This window comes from Lepisosteus platostomus, chromosome 10 (assembly GCF_059453375.1).
Source record: "Lepisosteus platostomus isolate fLepPlt1 chromosome 10, fLepPlt1.hap1, whole genome shotgun sequence".
Taxonomy (NCBI): domain Eukaryota; kingdom Metazoa; phylum Chordata; class Actinopteri; order Semionotiformes; family Lepisosteidae; genus Lepisosteus; species Lepisosteus platostomus.
Window position 1 is genome coordinate 11,246,509 of NC_142620.1, and position 17,323 is coordinate 11,263,831.

Here is a 17,323-nt window from a genome sequence, read left to right on the forward strand (position 1 = left end):
GATAAGCAAATGTTAAAATCAGGCCAGTTTATACATTGAAAATTGACAATTTTAATAGGTTGGCACAGAGGAGAACAGGCAGGCATGTGTCAATGCGTGTGGATCAGGCAGTCCTTACCTTGGCGGTGTCATCCAGCCAGGTGTCCACTGTGTCGCAGGCTGAGCGCAGGTCCGACTCCCCAAATTCGTACTTCTTGGACCAGCCCAGCGGGGCATAGCGCAGCCGCTCCTGGATGATGGCGTGGAACCAAGCCAGGAGGAAGTACAGGCGGGCACGCTCGTTCGGGGCCTGCATGGCATCAGGGACAATCGGGTCAGCATACAACTTCCTGAAGCCGTGTTATTCCTTACAAAACACGTCTCCAAGAACACGACAGTCTTCCTTTCCTCACACTGGGTTTGCGGTTGCTTGTGGGTATTCGTGAGATGTCTTCGTACCTCAACACAACCACAACCTCTCATGTCAATGAAAAATCTGGCTCCTGTTCCGTAATGCAGAGATACGTCGGAGTGGGCCCTCACCTTGCACATGCGGGAGACGGGGATGCTGCTGAAGGTCCTCAGCATGTTCGCCTTCACGCCTGGAGGTGGCTCGAACACGAAGATGCGCCCGGCACGCAGCAGGTTCACTGGGACCTGGGGAGGAAGGGCAGCAGACGAGGTCACACGCTGAATTCTCATGTTAATTAAAAACAAGTACTTCAACTTTGGAAGTGATACTAAAATGTGGTGCAGATCATGTTGAGGTTGCAAGAATGTGACTACAACCGTCACATTCTTTGAGCACTTTCTCCTTACCAGGCAGTTTGCTGACCTTCATTTGAAAAGGAAATTCAAATACAGAATTTGATACAATAATGGAAACTGCCAGAGAGCAGCTGACCTTGGGGTTGATCTCCATGGTGAGGAAGAGGCGGAAGCTGGCGTGGGGCTGCATGGAGTGGAGCTTCTTCTCCAGCTGCATCAGCCACCCAGGAGCCAAGTGAACGTTCTCCAGCATCACCCACCTGCCATCATCATCCCAACAGTTACAGCACAGCCTCTCTGATCTCACCATTGCTTACCCACAAACAAGTCAGGCACCTCCACGCTACAGAACTTCAAAGACACTGCTTGGAGGACAAACCATTCTTTTAAGAAAAACACTTTCCTAACTTGCTCTTAGGCTTATATGGCCATTCAGAATGCAATATCCTACATTTTGTGAAAAAATAATGTCCCCCAGGAAAAGATGAAACCTCAGGTGCTATAAAACTTCACTTGGAAAGGTAGTGCACATATAACTGATAAATCTAATTCTATAAGCAAAATGCATATCTTCAATATGTTTTAACAGAGAACAAAGAGGACAAACTAGGCAACCCTTGTAATTTTGCCTTTAAGCACAGTTCCTAGAGGATTGCTGAGGTAAATGAGTGCACGTTCTGGTTGTCACACCCACCTGCCAGACTTGACTGCTGTGTTGATGTCCCTGTCTGCTTTGTTGAATCCCTCAGCAGATCCTACAGGAAAGTGACATTTTTAAATGCATCTCAGACTTCTCCATTTGTTAATACAATCCCACACCAACATACCTTGTTCAGTTTTGGATTAAAAGCCTACAGAATTTGAAAACTTGAGGAAAAAAAAACTAGATCCTCTAATTTTTCTTACCAATAGAAACCGATGTAATTTGTTTGTTCTGTTCAGCAGCCAAATCTCTCACAAGACCGCTGGCGTCATAGCCAGGGACGGAGCACATCAAGACTGGAGTACTGGGCTTCACCTGCCAACACAAAAACAGGTCACAAAACATTTCATCAGCAGCAGCACACTCCAAGCCCAGAGTGCTTATTACAGGAATAATGGATAATACATTGCGTCTCATGACACTAAAATCTACAGTTGAAGAATCAGTTATGGGTCACGTCCATCAGACCACTTGTGTTTGTTCGGTGATGGCTGGCTTCTAACGGAGCCAACACCACCGTATCTAAAGAGATTTGAGGGAAAATAACATTTTTCACTGCCTGCAGTCAGTGGTTTAAATACAAGATAATAGAGCACTTTGATATTCTTCCTCTTGTAAAAACCAGTAAGGAACAAATCATGTAAAAAACAATAATAAAATGTGATGTTTTAGAGAATGCCTTGGTAACCCACTGAGGAAGGTTACCTCGGTGTCCACAATACTGCCGAGGTCCAGTGGCTGCTCGATGATGGACATGAAGGTCTCTCCCAGGACCTTGGACACGAAGATGTGGGACATGGCCAGCAGGCGGTCGAGCCGGAAGGCCTGGATCAGCAGGAGCTGGTGAATGGCCTGGCCAATAGGAGCTGGGCAGGGAGAGCAAACGGGCAGGAGTAAGGGCCATATGAGTGAAACCGTGCACAGTTTTTCATGTATAAATTGAACTCGTTGTGCCATTAGATGTTAATGTTTCTGCACTCAGCTCATGTACTGGAAACACAGAAAACCATACATATACTGACGTTAACACCAGCTATATCAATGAGCCAGAGTGGGGTTTAAATCAGCTGTGCAGCAGTGGGGACACTCACTGGATGTTTTCTCTTCAGTCCAGAGGTATGGTACCGACAGCTCTGGCGAGTTACTCTCCAGCCACATAAAGAATTGCTGAAACAAGGGGAAACAAAACAAAATGAGACATGAACCAGACGAACACCAGTGGAAACAACACTGAAGTGAATTAAAACCGGTGAACAGGAGGCACTTTGGTTTACACAGAGGGTTCTGGAGCACGTTACCCAGCCACATTGTTCCTAACTTGCCTTCCTTCCTTCAAAATGAGATTCTTGAACAAATAAGCTCCTTACAACCAAATGAGCTAGATGGGCTCAATCTCTGTGTTATGTGTTTAATGTTAACTTCAATCACACCTTGATTCAATAAGCCATGTAGGTAAATGGACATGGAGATTAGCTATGATGAGCCGCTAATGTTGCAATGGCAAGGAGATTCTACTCACCTCGTCAGCCTCAACCTTGGAGACAATGTCCTTGAAAGCAGGCAGGCGGCTCAGTCTGATCATGCCCTCGGTCTGCTCAGTGCTCAGGCCCTTGACCTTTGGCAAGATGGTCCCAGTCAGCACAATCTCCTTCCCCCGCAGGAAATGCTGGAACTCGGGATCAAAAGAGGGTTCGCTGGAGGAAAAAGATGAGCCACTGATTTCAGGAACATCAGCCTTGCATCTTCAATTCAATTAAAATATGAGATGCAGAGAAGTAATTCAGTCTTGTGGCCTCTGAGATTTTGGATAAGGCAACATGATTAGTTTATATTCTTCTTCAACAAGTAAGGAAAGAGGTTTTAGGAAGAGAGGAAAAAAGAAAAATAGATACTTCTTCTAAACTAAACTCATACCATGCAATTAATCAGTGTAGGTAAACATTTTTTGTAAATTTATAGGAGTCACCAAAACATACTCTTCACTGTTACAGGCCTAGATGGCTAAGGTATTCCTCGAGTTGCTTAAGAACAAAGTTTTCTTTACCTGGTCATGCCTTTGAGATTGATCCTGGCCAGAAGCATGGCAAATGTGATGTGATCTTGGTGCAGCATACCTCTTGCCACTCTGTTGAAAGCAATCTGTGGAAGGAAACAAAAGTATGAGGGGCTCCAACAGAACTTGGACTCCCTGTGCATTTTCATACAGCAATATTAGGACTTCTACGATATTAGAATAAGTACTTGACTGCTATAAACAGGCAGCAATGTAAGACTTGATAGCTATATACACCAGGCAGCAATGTAAGACTTGACAGCTATATACACCAGGCAGCAATGTAAGAGAGTGCTACATGCAGGTCTGTACCTGGAAGAGGTCCTTGGTGATGAGGGACAGGCGTTGCGTGTGGTCAGTCACACTCTTCAGGTTGGGGTTCTCATACAGCACAGTATGGTAGATATCCAGGAAGAGGTGCAAGGAGTACTGGTACAGGAAGTGGATCTGGAACAAGGAAACCACTGCAGTCACACCTTAAGCTCCAATGAAGAAACGGTAGAATCTGCACTAGTGTTTGTATTCTGACTTGCACAGCGTCATTATGTTTGACCTAGTTACTCAACAGTGCACATAATTTGAAAATTATATAAAGTTTATACGCATCCCACAGTTCTGACCCCAGAGGTACCTCCAGTGTCAGCCTGCTGTCCCACCTGGTTGAGAGCCTCCATGGTGAAGTAGATGCTGCTACAGGCAGTGGAGAGAGAGAGGTACTGCTGGGACACCGTCTCCACTTCCTGCATGACGATGTCCGTCTCCTCCACTTTGCGCGTCACCTCCGCCGCTTCCTTCTTCAGGTTTTCCAGCGTGGTGATGATGGTGTCGTCGTCCAGGATGCGCCCTTTCACCTCGTTCAAGGCCTGCAGCAGGGACTTCTCAAGCTGTCGCAGACGCAGCTGGAACTCGCCTGAGATGCAGCGCAAGGGGAGGACATGAGCAGACTAGTCAGACCCTGGCCACAACCCAGCTTCCCCGATCCGGGGAAGAACACTTTAAAATTTCTCATCGCATGACCCACCCTGCAGCTTGAGGAGATCGGAGCGCTTCTCGTCCACATCGGGCCGCTCAGCCTTCAGCACCTCGTTCAGGCACTGGCTCTGCAAGCTGCTGCGCGTCACTGTGAAGTTCACGAAGGTCACACGAGAGCACAGGTCTGGGGGGAACTCCACCTGGAGACCAGAGAGAAACAAGCCCGTGTCAGTGCTGGAATGGCTTCAAAACATACAGGCAGCCACATGTTGCAATGCAACTATGTGCATGTCCTACTCGGTCAGTAAAATGTATTCGGACAAAACCAATGCCAAAACACATCGCATTGCAATGATCAATTTAAAGAAAAACTGCAAAATTGTGATAAATGTGCAAGAAAAGCTGCATGACAGACGTTTTCTACTCCCATGCAATATCCAAATCTACAGTACAGTAGATAACTCATCATAACCACTTTCTCAGAAATGACTCATTACACAGTCAAATTAAGAAGGGCCAATAAATAGGAAATCACATAATGAACTCTTTCATACAGTGTTGAAAGAATGTATGCCTTACCGTTGGGTCTCGGGTGGAGAGGAAGATGACGAAGGATGGGGACAGGTCAATGTCCTGGTCTCCCAGGGTGATGAGGACTCGGCCTCCAGTCCGGCGCACCTCCCGGTTTAGCACTGGGTTCAGAATGGGGTCATAGCTCTCCACATCCTGCCAGGAAACCAAACACAGTTCCACAACTAATGGCAAGGAGGGCTGAAATCACTTGTTTAAATGTCATACAGGGAAGAAAAGGGAATGAATATCTGTTGAGACATACATAACTTACATCCTTATACTTTGTTCTATAAATCTAGCTTTTAGTATCCCTATCCACAGTCACACTGAAGACCGATTATTATAGTGCTCAGTGATTCCTCTTGCAGTGTCATCTACAATAAACCTGGGCTACACATACTCCTCACTATTCTTTTGGTGCCACAGAAGGGCCTTCTCACCTGCACCAGAAGGGGGTTGCCGAATCGCAGCGCGCTCTCTAGGTTCTTCCTGAAGGCATCGTCCAGGAAACTGGTCCTAGTGATCTTGCGGTCCTTGTACTCGTTCATGATGAACTCTGTGGCCTGTCCTGATGGGTCTATGATCAGAGGGTACCTAGATGGCAGAATGCAAGGTGCAATGACTTACAGATGAATTTTTGCTTACAAGAGTTTTATAGTAAATCTAGAAAAGCCAAATATTTTAATTATACCCACCCAATATGGAACTGTTGATTTTGTGGGTTTTTTTTATTTTGGCATGCTGTGATGAGCACGGGAGAGAACAAAAAAGTGCAGGCAAACTACTTCAATCTACCCATCTTTGAACTATTTCTTTAATACATTACAGGCAACACACCTCCACACCAGGAGTTAAACTAACAGTATTACAAGCACCTGTGAGGCAACAAGCCTGGAGGACTAATCTCACCCTACCCTTGGAAACACTTGGACGGTTGTGCACTAGTGCCTGGGGACTCCTAGTGGCAGTCCGATAGTGACAGAGTCACATTTACCTAACTGGATCTTGTGATGGCCACTCTATAGAGCTCAACCTACACTTGGCGAGCCATTCAACACGTCTCAATCAGGCATTAATTCATAAAGCAAATTGTGAGCTACTGCACATTGAGTCAACAAGGGACTGTCTTGTTTCTTTCCCCCACAAAAACAGGTTAAATAAGACCAGCGGAGCTTTCTACCTATCATACAATACACCACTCATCTAAGAGCCTGGAAACTGATAATCTGTATTCACCCGAGATGTGAACAGACCTGTTGAATCTCTTGAGCATGATTGCGTTCTCCGTGCAGAGGTCGTCAGCAGGCAGCGAGTTGGCTTGCCAGCGCAGGCGCTCATCAGCATTAGACAAGTACTCGGTCCTAGCAATGTCTGTGCGGAACTAAAAAGCAAAAAAAGTTCAAATGATTAAAAGCTGGAAAATGACTAGAACAACAAAATGTACATGCAACTGTGGAATACAGGAAAAGCTTTTAATAAAATCTATGGAACTATGAGTTTCTTCAGGTTTTAAATGAAATGAACATAGAACCAGATATTTTAAAAGCACTACAATTCAGCTTCAAACTTGATTTTGGCTCTGTAAAACCTGAAGCGGGCCCTGTGTCTGTAGTGTCTGATAGATTGAGGTACCTGGATGTTAGCCTGCTGCAGGTGGTGTGACCAGGTGGTGAAGAGATTCTGGCGCATCTGCTGGTCAAAGTAGCCAGCATAAGCAATGAAGGCAGCAGACAGCAGGCAGTCTCCTGCAATGGTCGACATCTGGTTCTTGAAGGTCTCGCTCGTCTTTTCCCAGCGGTCTCGCTCAGCGGACAAACTCTTCAGTAAGGCTGTGCTGCGGTTCACCTGTGCAGGAGCGAGGGAAGCACATTACTACTAGCATGGAAAACTACTGCTTAACCCTTTCAATTTGACCGCAAAGCGAAATAACTAGTCTCTGAATGCTGCCAGTAGAGTTGGCAAAAGCTGACCATGCTTAATGCAACATTAATGTGTGGAAACCTTTACAGGCTATTGAAAGATCAAGTGTTAAAATGTGTTTAGTTGAGCAGAAAATGAAAATTTCTTTAGCTTGTAAAGGATAATTCAAATGGAGCAAGCTCAAGATCTCCACGGCACCTTGGCCTCGACGGCAGCCAGGTCAGCTTTGATGGCCTGTGCCTCCGAGATGAGCACAGCGTACTCCTCCTTGTAGCGCGCGATGCTGGACTCCAGGTCGTGGATCATCTGCTCCACCTCCTCGGCCTTCGACTTGTTGTCCTTGGCATCATCCTCCAGCTTCTGCAGCTCATTGCGCAGGGGCTCCACACGCTTCAGCATGTCAGCATAGTTAAGCTGGAGACCAGAGAAACAGATGCTCACTGCCTAATAATTTAAACATTTGCTTTTTACAATCTTCATTATGGGGAGAAAATTTTACTTCAGCTGACAAATCCTAAAACAGCTTGGTTTTTACAGGCCGTGTGGTTCCCAGAAAGACCTGTGCCGCTTGTCTGGTCCAGTGTCCTCTCAATCTAGAAAACGGGCACATCAAAAAGCAACACAAAGCCGTACTGACTGCACTTCTACAAACCCAGAGGACCCTCAGCACTATACAATGAGCAATGGGAGCATCTATTCTCACAGCCCTCTATTCTCACTGTCTTAGAGTTCAGACCCACACATTAGGTATTTGAAGAAGACTTATTAGATGAGGAAACAGGTCAAGACAAGGTCCTCACCTGAGCTATAGCCCACTTCACCATAGGCCCGCAGGCCAGAGAGGCCCTGTTGACCAACTCGTAGTTGTAGCTGGGGTTGGACATATAATTCTTCTTCATCTTTTCACGGATTGAATCACTGTTTGAATAGCACAAAAAGAGAACCAAAAAAAAAAAAACTTGAAACTTGAAATTAGTTTTTATACTTCTTAAAGAAAACTTACATATGGACCAGGTGAGGAATCGCGTCTGAACATCTTAATGCACTTACCCACAATTGTCAAACTAATGACAATCGCTGCTAAGAAACAGGTAATAAAAAAAGGGAAGGAACACATTTTTAAAAAAAAGCATATCATCTGTCCTGGTACCATGAAGCCCTATACTGCAGGTACTCAAGAGTAGCCTGGATTACATTACCCTCTCTACCACCACACTAAATGTGTGTCTAGGCAGTGGAAACAAACCCTTAAAATTTCCCTTCAACAAACTACTTTACTGATGCACTCACTGCAAGTGCAGCTCTCTTAGTTCGGAACTGTAAGGTTTCCCGACGAATTATCAAAATGCAGTGTTTTAAAACACCTCCGGTGACCATGCAAACATCAATGCCATGCAACAGCCAATTAATAGCAAAGCAATGTTAAAAAGACTCTGTGGTGTCTGACAAACAAATGAAGGGAACAAAACAATACCTCATGTCTTCTGAAACAAAGTTGACTATGCTGGTGATGAAATTATCTCTGATAATAACTTGTCTGATCTTTTTCCAGTCACTAGTCTCCTCTCCCAGCAGGAGACAGATTGACTCTAAAGCCAGCTTTACAGCAGCAGGTGGGTTGGCCATGGCACGCACTTCAACAAGATGCTGCTTCTTAATAGAGCTCACAGCTAGGGAATGGGGGGGAAGAGAAATGGGATGGTGATTTAACAACATGCAGGAGAGGAGGGGGAGTGCAGCCACCACTTTGGAGAGCGAGAGAGAGAGAAACTTCAATTCACAGCCTGCAGGATTCAGTTGGTCGATGTGTCTGAGATTCAGTTTCTTTTCTTAGAACCTCATTAAAACTTGTTTTGGAATTGCACTTATCACATATACGACAAATGTAGGTTTAAGGCATCAATGGTTAAGTATAAGAGTAAAGCCGCCACTGAATCAAATCCGATTAGCTATCCCCACATTAAAGTATTGTAAAGAGATGTCACTCATGTTGTTGATAAAGACCATTTTTTCCTTTCCATTACTGCGAAGGGATAAAATAGTCACATAATACTCAGTAAATCCGCTGGCCATCGTTGAAGTTTCTCTTCTAACACCTTGGGGCAGCTGCTTTCACCCACTCTAATTCACCTGATCTCATCGGCAGAAAAGTTAACAATGGTGGGGATGAAGTTCTCCCTCATTATGATGGAGCGGATCTGTTTCCAGTCTGTGGTGCTCTCTCCCAGGAGCAGGCAGATGGACTCCAGAGCCAGCTTGACAGCGCCGGGCGGGTTGGCCATAGACCTCACCTCCACCAGGTGCTGCTTCTTAATGGATTTTACAGCTAACATCAGCCACCAGGGGGTGCCACAGTGCAGAGGAGAAGACGCGCAAGAAAAGACAGCATTGAAAAGGTCAAGTCAGAAACCAGGAGCAGGAGGAAGAAAGTGAAAAATCAGTAAACAGATTAGAACATATGTACTCAGGTGAAAAATTCAAGAAGTGAGAGTCACATAAAACCCCCAGAAACAAAACTACTGCTGCTCCGGGTCAGAGGACAACAGTTGCTTAGTTGCAGGAGTCAATAACAGCCCAAGTCTTTGTCATAGAAAAACTACACAGGGTAAACTCCCAAGTCTCAAGTGACCCAGTGCTAAGCAGAAGGACTGGAATGAACATTAATTCTGAAAAATAATTATGCAGTCCTGGAAATGCGAAGATACGGTGCTGAACAGCAAAAAGTCAAACTGTAGTTCAAAACAAATGGAGCTCACAGAGAATAATACACATTTCTCAAAACTTGGATTTTTTTAGAATGCATTACAGTTCTATTGTTCTGGTAAAATAAAGGACATCACTTATAAAGCACTTTGACCATCATATGCTCCATCATATTGTCTTCATTTAAAGATGACAAATGCAAAAGATGATAAACAAGGACCCTAAGAGAGTGGTTCCCCTTCTGCAGGAAGCAAGTTGATAATTCAAAGATCGGTGCCAAAATCTGTATACAAATAGTTCTCCAGCTTGGCAGTCTTACCGTTCTGAGCTTCTATCACAGCAGGCTCCACTTTGTCCAAGTCCTCCTTCACCCTCATCTGCTTGTCTTTAATGACTTCCTGCTGCTTGTAAACAGCCTCTTGAATTTCCTGACTCATAACCTACAAATCACAGCACACAAAGGTCCTAAATTACCTAGATTGTATTACAGACACTACAGAGCACATCACAGCTCAATGTCTCCAAACCTAAATCGTTGAAGCCTACTAAGAAATCAGATGTGCAATCAGTCATAAGAACCACTGCAAACGAGAGGCTACTTGGCCCATCTATCCAACCGGGTAGATCTCATCCTGATGTTGCTTCAGAGAAACCAGGATACTGACTAACATCACCAATGAGTTTTTAAAAATGTCTCTGGATGTTTCGCCCAGTTACAAAACTGCATAAATCTATATATTTAAATAAGTTAGTTATACATTTTATTTAGTTAATAAAGGAAAGATAAAAAAAATTGTGTAATAAAATCCGTGACATTATTCGCTCAACTTTTTTTAAGTTGTTGTTCTGCTTTGTTCACAGTGTGGATTAAAGGTATGGGCTGTGTTTCAGCCTTACCTTTTTCTTCTCTGCCTCCTGCTGGTCTTTCACCATCTTCTTCAGCTTGTCATTGGCAGCAGCATTCTTTACCTCCAGCTCCTGGCTTTTAATCCTCAGATCCCTTCGGAGTTCCTCCACCTGCAGCGTCAGGACAAAAATGCCATAACTCATTGCGATGTACTCAGCCGGACTGAGAAACCGTTTGCTAGAATTTCCTTCCCATGGCTGTACAACTTGTATATAATCCGTCTGCCGACAAAACAAATTTAGCTTGACATGCAGCAATCTGCTAAATTAAGCTTGAATTCCCCTAGACATCAGAACATGCTAGTACTCAACAATTTACATTTTGTTTCCTACTCCCATTTCTTGCCAGTATTACCGATGTCATATGCGAGGTTCAAGAATAAGAAGGGTTCCTCATTGCATTGTGACATTACCTGGTCCACAGTCTCTTTGATCTTTCGCAGCCCAACGTTCAGGTGCATCTGCTGCTCTTCCAACTCGCTGCGCTTCTCGTTGAACAGGTTAGCGTAGTGATTGATGAAGTCCAGGTAGTGGCGAGGGGTGATGGCCATGGTGCGCCCGCCACGCTTTGCCAGGCGGTTATTGGCCTGAACGTTAGCAGAGAGAAGAGACAACAGGTTAGCCACATCTGCTGTCAGTTCAACAAAACTTAGCACCTGTTCTTATCACTGGCTTTCTAGAACAAACCAATTCTGAACCGAAAATTATGAGTCATGTTTTTGGTCAAGTAATGATGTTATTTCACACCTTATAAAACAGGTCATGAAACCATTTTGGCTGTCCTTAAAATACCTCTCTGTATTGACTCCTAATATGAATGCCTTTAATACATTCATACTCTCAGCCACTGTCTTGCAGCTCTTATTCCTTTCCAAAAAGGTAACAGTGAACATCAAGTCGAAACTGACCTGGTGCAGAGTCTGATGCACAAACACGCAGCTGTTGACAATGGCCTCTCTGTGAGTGGGTGGCTGGGGTAGCTTGTCGTACACAATGGGCATGTAGTCTGGCACAACATAGTTGGGCTTCTCCAGGTCCATTTTGCTGGTGAACTCTTTGCCCACCTGGTACAAGGCTTCTGTAGACCAGTCTCCAAACCAGTTCAGCACACACCTAAGACAAATTAATAGTCAGATCTGAGGGAAAGTACTCTTATATAAAATAAGACCTAAAATGAACCTAATATTAATTTTACAGTAAGTTTCTCCCCCCCCCCCTCGGTTTTTACATTCCTTACAAGGTTTTCAGGTTTATTCTGATTTCATTAAAAATAATCTATTGAAGTTTTATGTGATGTGTTGATCCTGTGCTGTGTAAAGAAAAGCAATGATACATTCAAGATCGCATTAAAACCCTCCATTTGCCTGGCTCTGCCAGTGTCTCGCAGTGGTTGGCAGAGCTGACCTGTTGAAGAGGGCAGGGGAGGTGGCGGCACGGTCCTTCAGTCCCTCAGAGGAAGGGTTCATGGTGAACACCACATGCAGGTTCCTGATGACCTGGCTGGTGAACCATTTGTACAGCTCCTCGTGAGAGTCCAGCATCAGCCCTTCCTTCTGTGCCCCTTCCTTGCACTGCGTCATCAACGTGGCATACTCATCTCCTTCAAACAGACCTGGCACCTGCACCACACGGGAATCACACAGCGAGGCGCAGCTATGAAAAACTTTTATCCTTTGATAAAAGAGACATTGTGATCTATCGAAGCCCCACAGCTCCTGATTAACGTGCAAAACTAATATGATAATAATATTAATACTGTTTTTGCGAAATAGAACAGAGACTTCACAGCAGCTGAAACTGGAGATTATTCTTCAATTCTTTACAACAACAAAAATACAGCTCTCACTGACCTCTCCGTTCGCCAGCAGAGTGTTCATACGCTCTAGGAATCCGGAGTCCAGCACGTTGGACTCATCCATAATGAAAGCGATCTTCTCGTTCTTACAGCCAGAGCGCCTAAGTACTGTCCTCAAGTCCTCATCAAAGTCCTCACCTGTGTACTTCCTGTGAACCTGCACAAACACATGGTGTTAAAGCCCGGTACAGTGCACTCCGAACACATTCGCAAGCATTAATATAACTTCTAATAAGTTTCATACCTGGAAAAAATGAACAACAAACATAAAAAATAATAATAAATAAAAAAACAGGAACTGGTTAAAGATATGATCACATATCTTTAAAAGTAGCAAGTAATAGGTTTATTCCATTCTGAAAAGATGGAAAGGCCGTGGAGCCTTCTTCAGGAGTGCACTCTTTAAAAGTAGTGCAAATTTAAATAAAGGAGAGCTCAAATGAGAGCAGGACAAAATCTCATAGCTTCATCACCCATCGGAGTGGCCTGACAAACAGTGACCCCTCACCTTGATCTGATAGACACTGAGGCCGTTCATCCAGGCCACGAAGCGGGACAGGGTGGTCTTCCCTGCTCCGCTGACTCCGATGAGCAGGAGGTGACCTTGAGGCTGGCGGAAAATTCTGGGAAATATGGAAACATTTTTAGAATAAAGGTAAACTTCTAAATAGCACCTTTAAAAGCAAAATGGCCTAACAAGATGTAACAAACATTACAATGAATTAAATATCTGCAAACCGCAAACACAGAAGACAGGCTTCTCCAAGAACGTTTACCCCCCCAAAAAAAGGCTTTCAGACTAGATTTAAAAGAACACAATGTATCCCAGGTTTCTTTTGGGCGCATAGGCAAAGCTGCAGGATTCAAGAAAACACTACCATTTCGCTAAAGGTTAAGTGCAGATAACATTTTTCACCTACCGGTCAATTCTGAGGACGTGATCGAGGACTTCATTGAACAGCACCAGGGGTACATCCAGCTCCTCTTCATAGAACACTTTCAGACGGGCTTTGACATAGTCTCTCAGTTCTTCTTGATCCACTGGGACATAGTCCTAACGAAGAAAAATCATGATAAATGCATATATATTGCAGTTTGACTTAAATATTTAGATAAGTCACAGTTGAGAGCCAAAGACCATCCCTCCTTTCCCCCTCAATCTGCTATAGCAAAAGTATGCCTTCATCAAAGTTCTCTAAAAAACAAAACTACAAAACTTAGCTGAGAGTACCTTAGACAGCCAGTTGCTGTAGAGGATGGGCCTGTTCAAGGCTTTCTCTCGGTCAATGTTGGGGAAGTGTTTCAGAGCCACTGTGTCTATGTTTTCATCTGTCCAACGTCTCTCTTCATCTTCAACAAGCCTAAAGAACAAAACAGATTACTCGGCTAACAGATAACCTATTTCTTTACGCAATGTTTATAAATTCTGAAAAAAAAACATACATCAACTTAAAGTATAGTCAAAACAATCATGTTGGTTCAGATTTTGACAACAGCATAACTAATATCCAAAGCAACCTCAGAATTTTTTAAATGATTAGTAAAGCATTTTGAACACTTGATTGCAGTATTTAAATTTTACAATAGTATAACATTCCTAAAGTCTTCAAAAACTGGATTCCCAACACTTTGCGTTTTGCTTGGTAGGTATTACGAAGTGCACCATACATGTCTTCCAGTACATCACAGTTTTTCAGGCAGCAGTCCCTGCTTATATTAGGAATCTACTTGTAATTCCCATGAGGAACCCCGAAGAAACAGCAGTACCCACCTGTCCTGGAAGAGGCGCAGTGCTTCGTGAGCCCAGATGCGGATCAGGCCCTCCACTGCCAATGTCTCCAGGGGCCTCAGGGCCTCAAAGATGCCCCTCACCCACCGCGTCATCTCTCGAGGGGAGTAGATGTAGTGGGGCTGGGTGTCTTGTGTGAAGCGCTCCTGGAACAAACCGCAAGAACAGGTTTCAGAAGATGCACAATGAGCACTCAATTCACAAATTAGAAATACTGCTCCTGCAGCTTTCCCATAGAGAACTCGAAGTTCTGAGGTTTATATTTCTTGTAACAGAGAGCATGACATTCATGTTGCGCTCTTAAAAAAAACAACTAATCTTGTTCAAGCACCCTTCTGCAATCCGAAAGCAATGTGACATTGTTGATTGAGATCCTGAAGCTTTTTCCACATGAGAGCTATCTCGGAGGAACAGTGATGTGCTTGCCATGTGACGGCAGCAGTGAGAGGTCTGGAACATGTGGACAAACCATGCAGCTGAAGGGCTCACCTGTGACATCGTGTAGAACTCCACCATGGCTGCAGTGAGCGGCTCTGCATACGTCCTCAGGGAGGGGATGAGTCTCAGCATGGCGCGGTTAAATGTGCCGTAGATCTGGGTGAGCGAAGCCGGGCCGGGATAGTCCACATATACCACTGGGACATGACGCAGGAATCTGGGGACAACCCACAGAAGCGATTACTTCCACATACACTAGCTACATTGGCCCCACAAACAAAATGTGTATTACACCTAAGTGGCCAAGAAAGCCACTTAATTCCCCCTCTATCAAAATGCATTTGTTGACCATTACAGGACTATCTGCAAGGAGTTTCTCTGAACTGCAAAAAGTAGCAGGAAAGTTCAATCTTGCAGCACTAACAGTTTCATTGGTTTATTAGAGGGTGCACTGTAAGGGTACCTGTGTGTTAGAGGCTTCCTGCCGGGATCTGTGGGGGGGTTACAGGCCCCGACAAACTGGATCCTCTCCAGCTTCACCCAGGTTTGGTCCGAGGTGCGGTAGAACCCGCCATGTTCCACCATCTGAAAAGGAAAAGCCAGGAAATATTAACCAAGGGTGGCGATCTTGCACACAAATCGAAGTATGTTCCTACCGCTTAAATTATCTTCGGCTTCCTACTATGTTCTTGGCAAAGATTAAAACTAATCAACACATTTAAGTGATGAAGACTACTTATTTCACCAATCCAACAAATATAAGGGCTTGCTGGTCTTCAAAAAGACACAAAGTAGGGGTCTCAACAATCACGAGGGTTTGGTACAGGGATCCACTGTGAATAACCAAATTTGCATGTAACAAATTCCATTATTCTGTCATGAATAGCCAAGTGAGCATATAACCAACTCTACCCCTATACAGTCACATAATGTCCTATATAGTAAGCATGGTTGAAAGACACTGCAGATGTTAAGACTATGTGCTTCAGAACTCTGTGTTTCCTGGGTACCCTCTGCAGAGGGAGCGGAGCGCTGTCGGTGGTGTCCCTAGCTCGAGTGTACCTGTCTGATGAAGGAGATGACTCTCTGTGTGCCGTACTTGTCCATGTCCGGCAGGTTGATTTCATCGCAGAACAGGACCAGCCACTTGCCGAGCTGCACGGGGGCCAGCACCACCCCGCTGGGTGTGCGCCGGTACTCGCAGTAGTGATCGAAGGTCTTCAGCAGCAGCTCCGGGGTGGTGGCACTGGAGAAGTTCAGGCCCACCACCTGCACAGATGGCAGCGATAGGATTTACAAAACTCTTCTGACATTACACTTTTCTCACCAAGGAGCACCTTACCATTATAAGAGCAATAGTAAAAACATCTTCATCTTTGTGAATCACATCAGGAGCTGTATTCAAGAACTCCTCACAATTACTTGAATTCTGTACGCAGTGCTTTTTGTAATTCTCCAAATATTAAGGAACAGGTTTCAGTTGCAACAGCTTGAATGAAATGGCTTACTGGAGTCTCCGTCATTCCAGGAGGACGACGACTCCTAAACACCGGAAACGGTGATTAACCACGTCCCATACAGAGGTGGTGACGAGACCTACCGACCGTAAATGTCCACCCAGGCCCCAGCCTCACCTCCATGTCTGGCAGGGCGCGGAGAGCGCTGAAGAGGGTCATGGTTTTGCCGGAGCCGGGTGGGCCACACAGGACCAAGGGCTTGTGTTCAGCCAGCCAGGTGTAGAGCAGCGCCTCGTGGCGGACAGTGTCCAGCGTGGGCACCACCACATCTGGAGCTGCCACCTTGTGGGTCTCCACTTCAATCTGGGGCACCTTGCCTTGCCAGGACTGCCACTCTCCTGTGATGGACACCTACGCAACAGAGGGGAGAGGCGGGAGTGTTAAATCCAGGGTGGCCAAACCTCATCCGCAAGGTAGAGGGACTTCCAGCTAATGACATGGAAGAGTTAATTGTTAGAATTCTGTCCTGTGTGATCAAAAACACACCAGGCCAAGAATAACGAAGATGGACAACTCCAAGTCAGACAGGGATATTCAGGGCCTCAGAAAAAGTGCTTGAATTGGTTGTTGTGAAAATGTTAACATTAACAATCATTTTGTCTACACATCAAATTAGAAGCATGTGAAACAAAAACACTAAAGGTCTAAACAGGACTGGAAAACAGTGCTGAAGCACAACTTCATCCACTACTCGTCAGATGTTTAAATGGACCAAAAAAATGGAGCTAGCTGCAATTCTACCATCTGGACGAAGGTGCACAGTGTATAAAACCGGACGGCAGAAAAGGGAGGGACGCCCACCTCGTAATCGATGATGGGCACGTTGGGAGCAGAAGGCAAGGGGATGGTGGTGATGCGGCGGATGTATTCGCCCAGCTCGGCTCTCATCTTCAGCCTGCCGTCTCCAGAGAATGACCACAGGATGGCGTACACAAGGTACCTCTGCCAGCGGGGGAAGGGAAAGAATACAAATGGAAAGCAAGATAAGAAGAAGCAGGGGCACTGCATTAAAACAGACTGATCAACTGTTGAACACGCAGGTAGCTTCCTCGGTATGGCCTGTTTAGATTAGATTAACTTTACTCTCCACTAAAAGTGGAAAATTGTCTTCAGTTCCCCCCCACCCCATTACAAATAATACAATTAA

At 45.0% G+C, this 17,323-nt stretch overlaps 1 protein-coding gene across 3 annotated transcripts in view; it reads right to left on the reverse strand.

The window, feature by feature from the left end:
* dync1h1 (dynein, cytoplasmic 1, heavy chain 1) overlaps positions 1-17,323 on the reverse strand; it is a 46,814-nt gene that overhangs the window by 4,735 nt on the left and 24,756 nt on the right. For 2 of the 3 annotated variants that reach the window (XM_088648123.1, XM_088648120.1), the window contains exons 37-70: positions 16,978-17,118; positions 16,294-16,527; positions 15,722-15,928; positions 15,123-15,244; positions 14,711-14,876; positions 14,204-14,367; positions 13,664-13,793; positions 13,353-13,486; positions 12,941-13,055; positions 12,428-12,589; positions 11,982-12,196; positions 11,486-11,690; positions 10,991-11,164; positions 10,569-10,688; positions 9,991-10,111; positions 9,099-9,294; positions 7,769-7,886; positions 7,167-7,382; positions 6,681-6,893; positions 6,302-6,429; positions 5,489-5,642; positions 5,055-5,201; positions 4,525-4,675; positions 4,160-4,413; positions 3,816-3,950; positions 3,495-3,589; positions 2,970-3,144; positions 2,542-2,617; positions 2,156-2,316; positions 1,654-1,765; positions 1,442-1,502; positions 884-1,007; positions 523-636; positions 119-289 (exon numbers count right to left, since the gene is read on the reverse strand). In XM_088648123.1, coding sequence (XP_088504249.1) covers positions 119-289; positions 523-636; positions 884-1,007; positions 1,442-1,502; positions 1,654-1,765; positions 2,156-2,316; positions 2,542-2,617; positions 2,970-3,144; positions 3,495-3,589; positions 3,816-3,950; positions 4,160-4,413; positions 4,525-4,675; positions 5,055-5,201; positions 5,489-5,642; positions 6,302-6,429; positions 6,681-6,893; positions 7,167-7,382; positions 7,769-7,886; positions 9,099-9,294; positions 9,991-10,111; positions 10,569-10,688; positions 10,991-11,164; positions 11,486-11,690; positions 11,982-12,196; positions 12,428-12,589; positions 12,941-13,055; positions 13,353-13,486; positions 13,664-13,793; positions 14,204-14,367; positions 14,711-14,876; positions 15,123-15,244; positions 15,722-15,928; positions 16,294-16,527; positions 16,978-17,118 — 5,211 coding nt within the window. Of the gene's footprint in view, positions 1-118; positions 290-522; positions 637-883; positions 1,008-1,441; positions 1,503-1,653; positions 1,766-2,155; positions 2,317-2,541; positions 2,618-2,969; positions 3,145-3,494; positions 3,590-3,815; positions 3,951-4,159; positions 4,414-4,524; positions 4,676-5,054; positions 5,202-5,488; positions 5,643-6,301; positions 6,430-6,680; positions 6,894-7,166; positions 7,383-7,768; positions 7,887-8,442; positions 8,639-9,098; positions 9,295-9,990; positions 10,112-10,568; positions 10,689-10,990; positions 11,165-11,485; positions 11,691-11,981; positions 12,197-12,427; positions 12,590-12,940; positions 13,056-13,352; positions 13,487-13,663; positions 13,794-14,203; positions 14,368-14,710; positions 14,877-15,122; positions 15,245-15,721; positions 15,929-16,293; positions 16,528-16,977; positions 17,119-17,323 lie in introns of all 3 variants that reach the window. The other variant, XM_088648121.1, reaches the window with a different exon arrangement.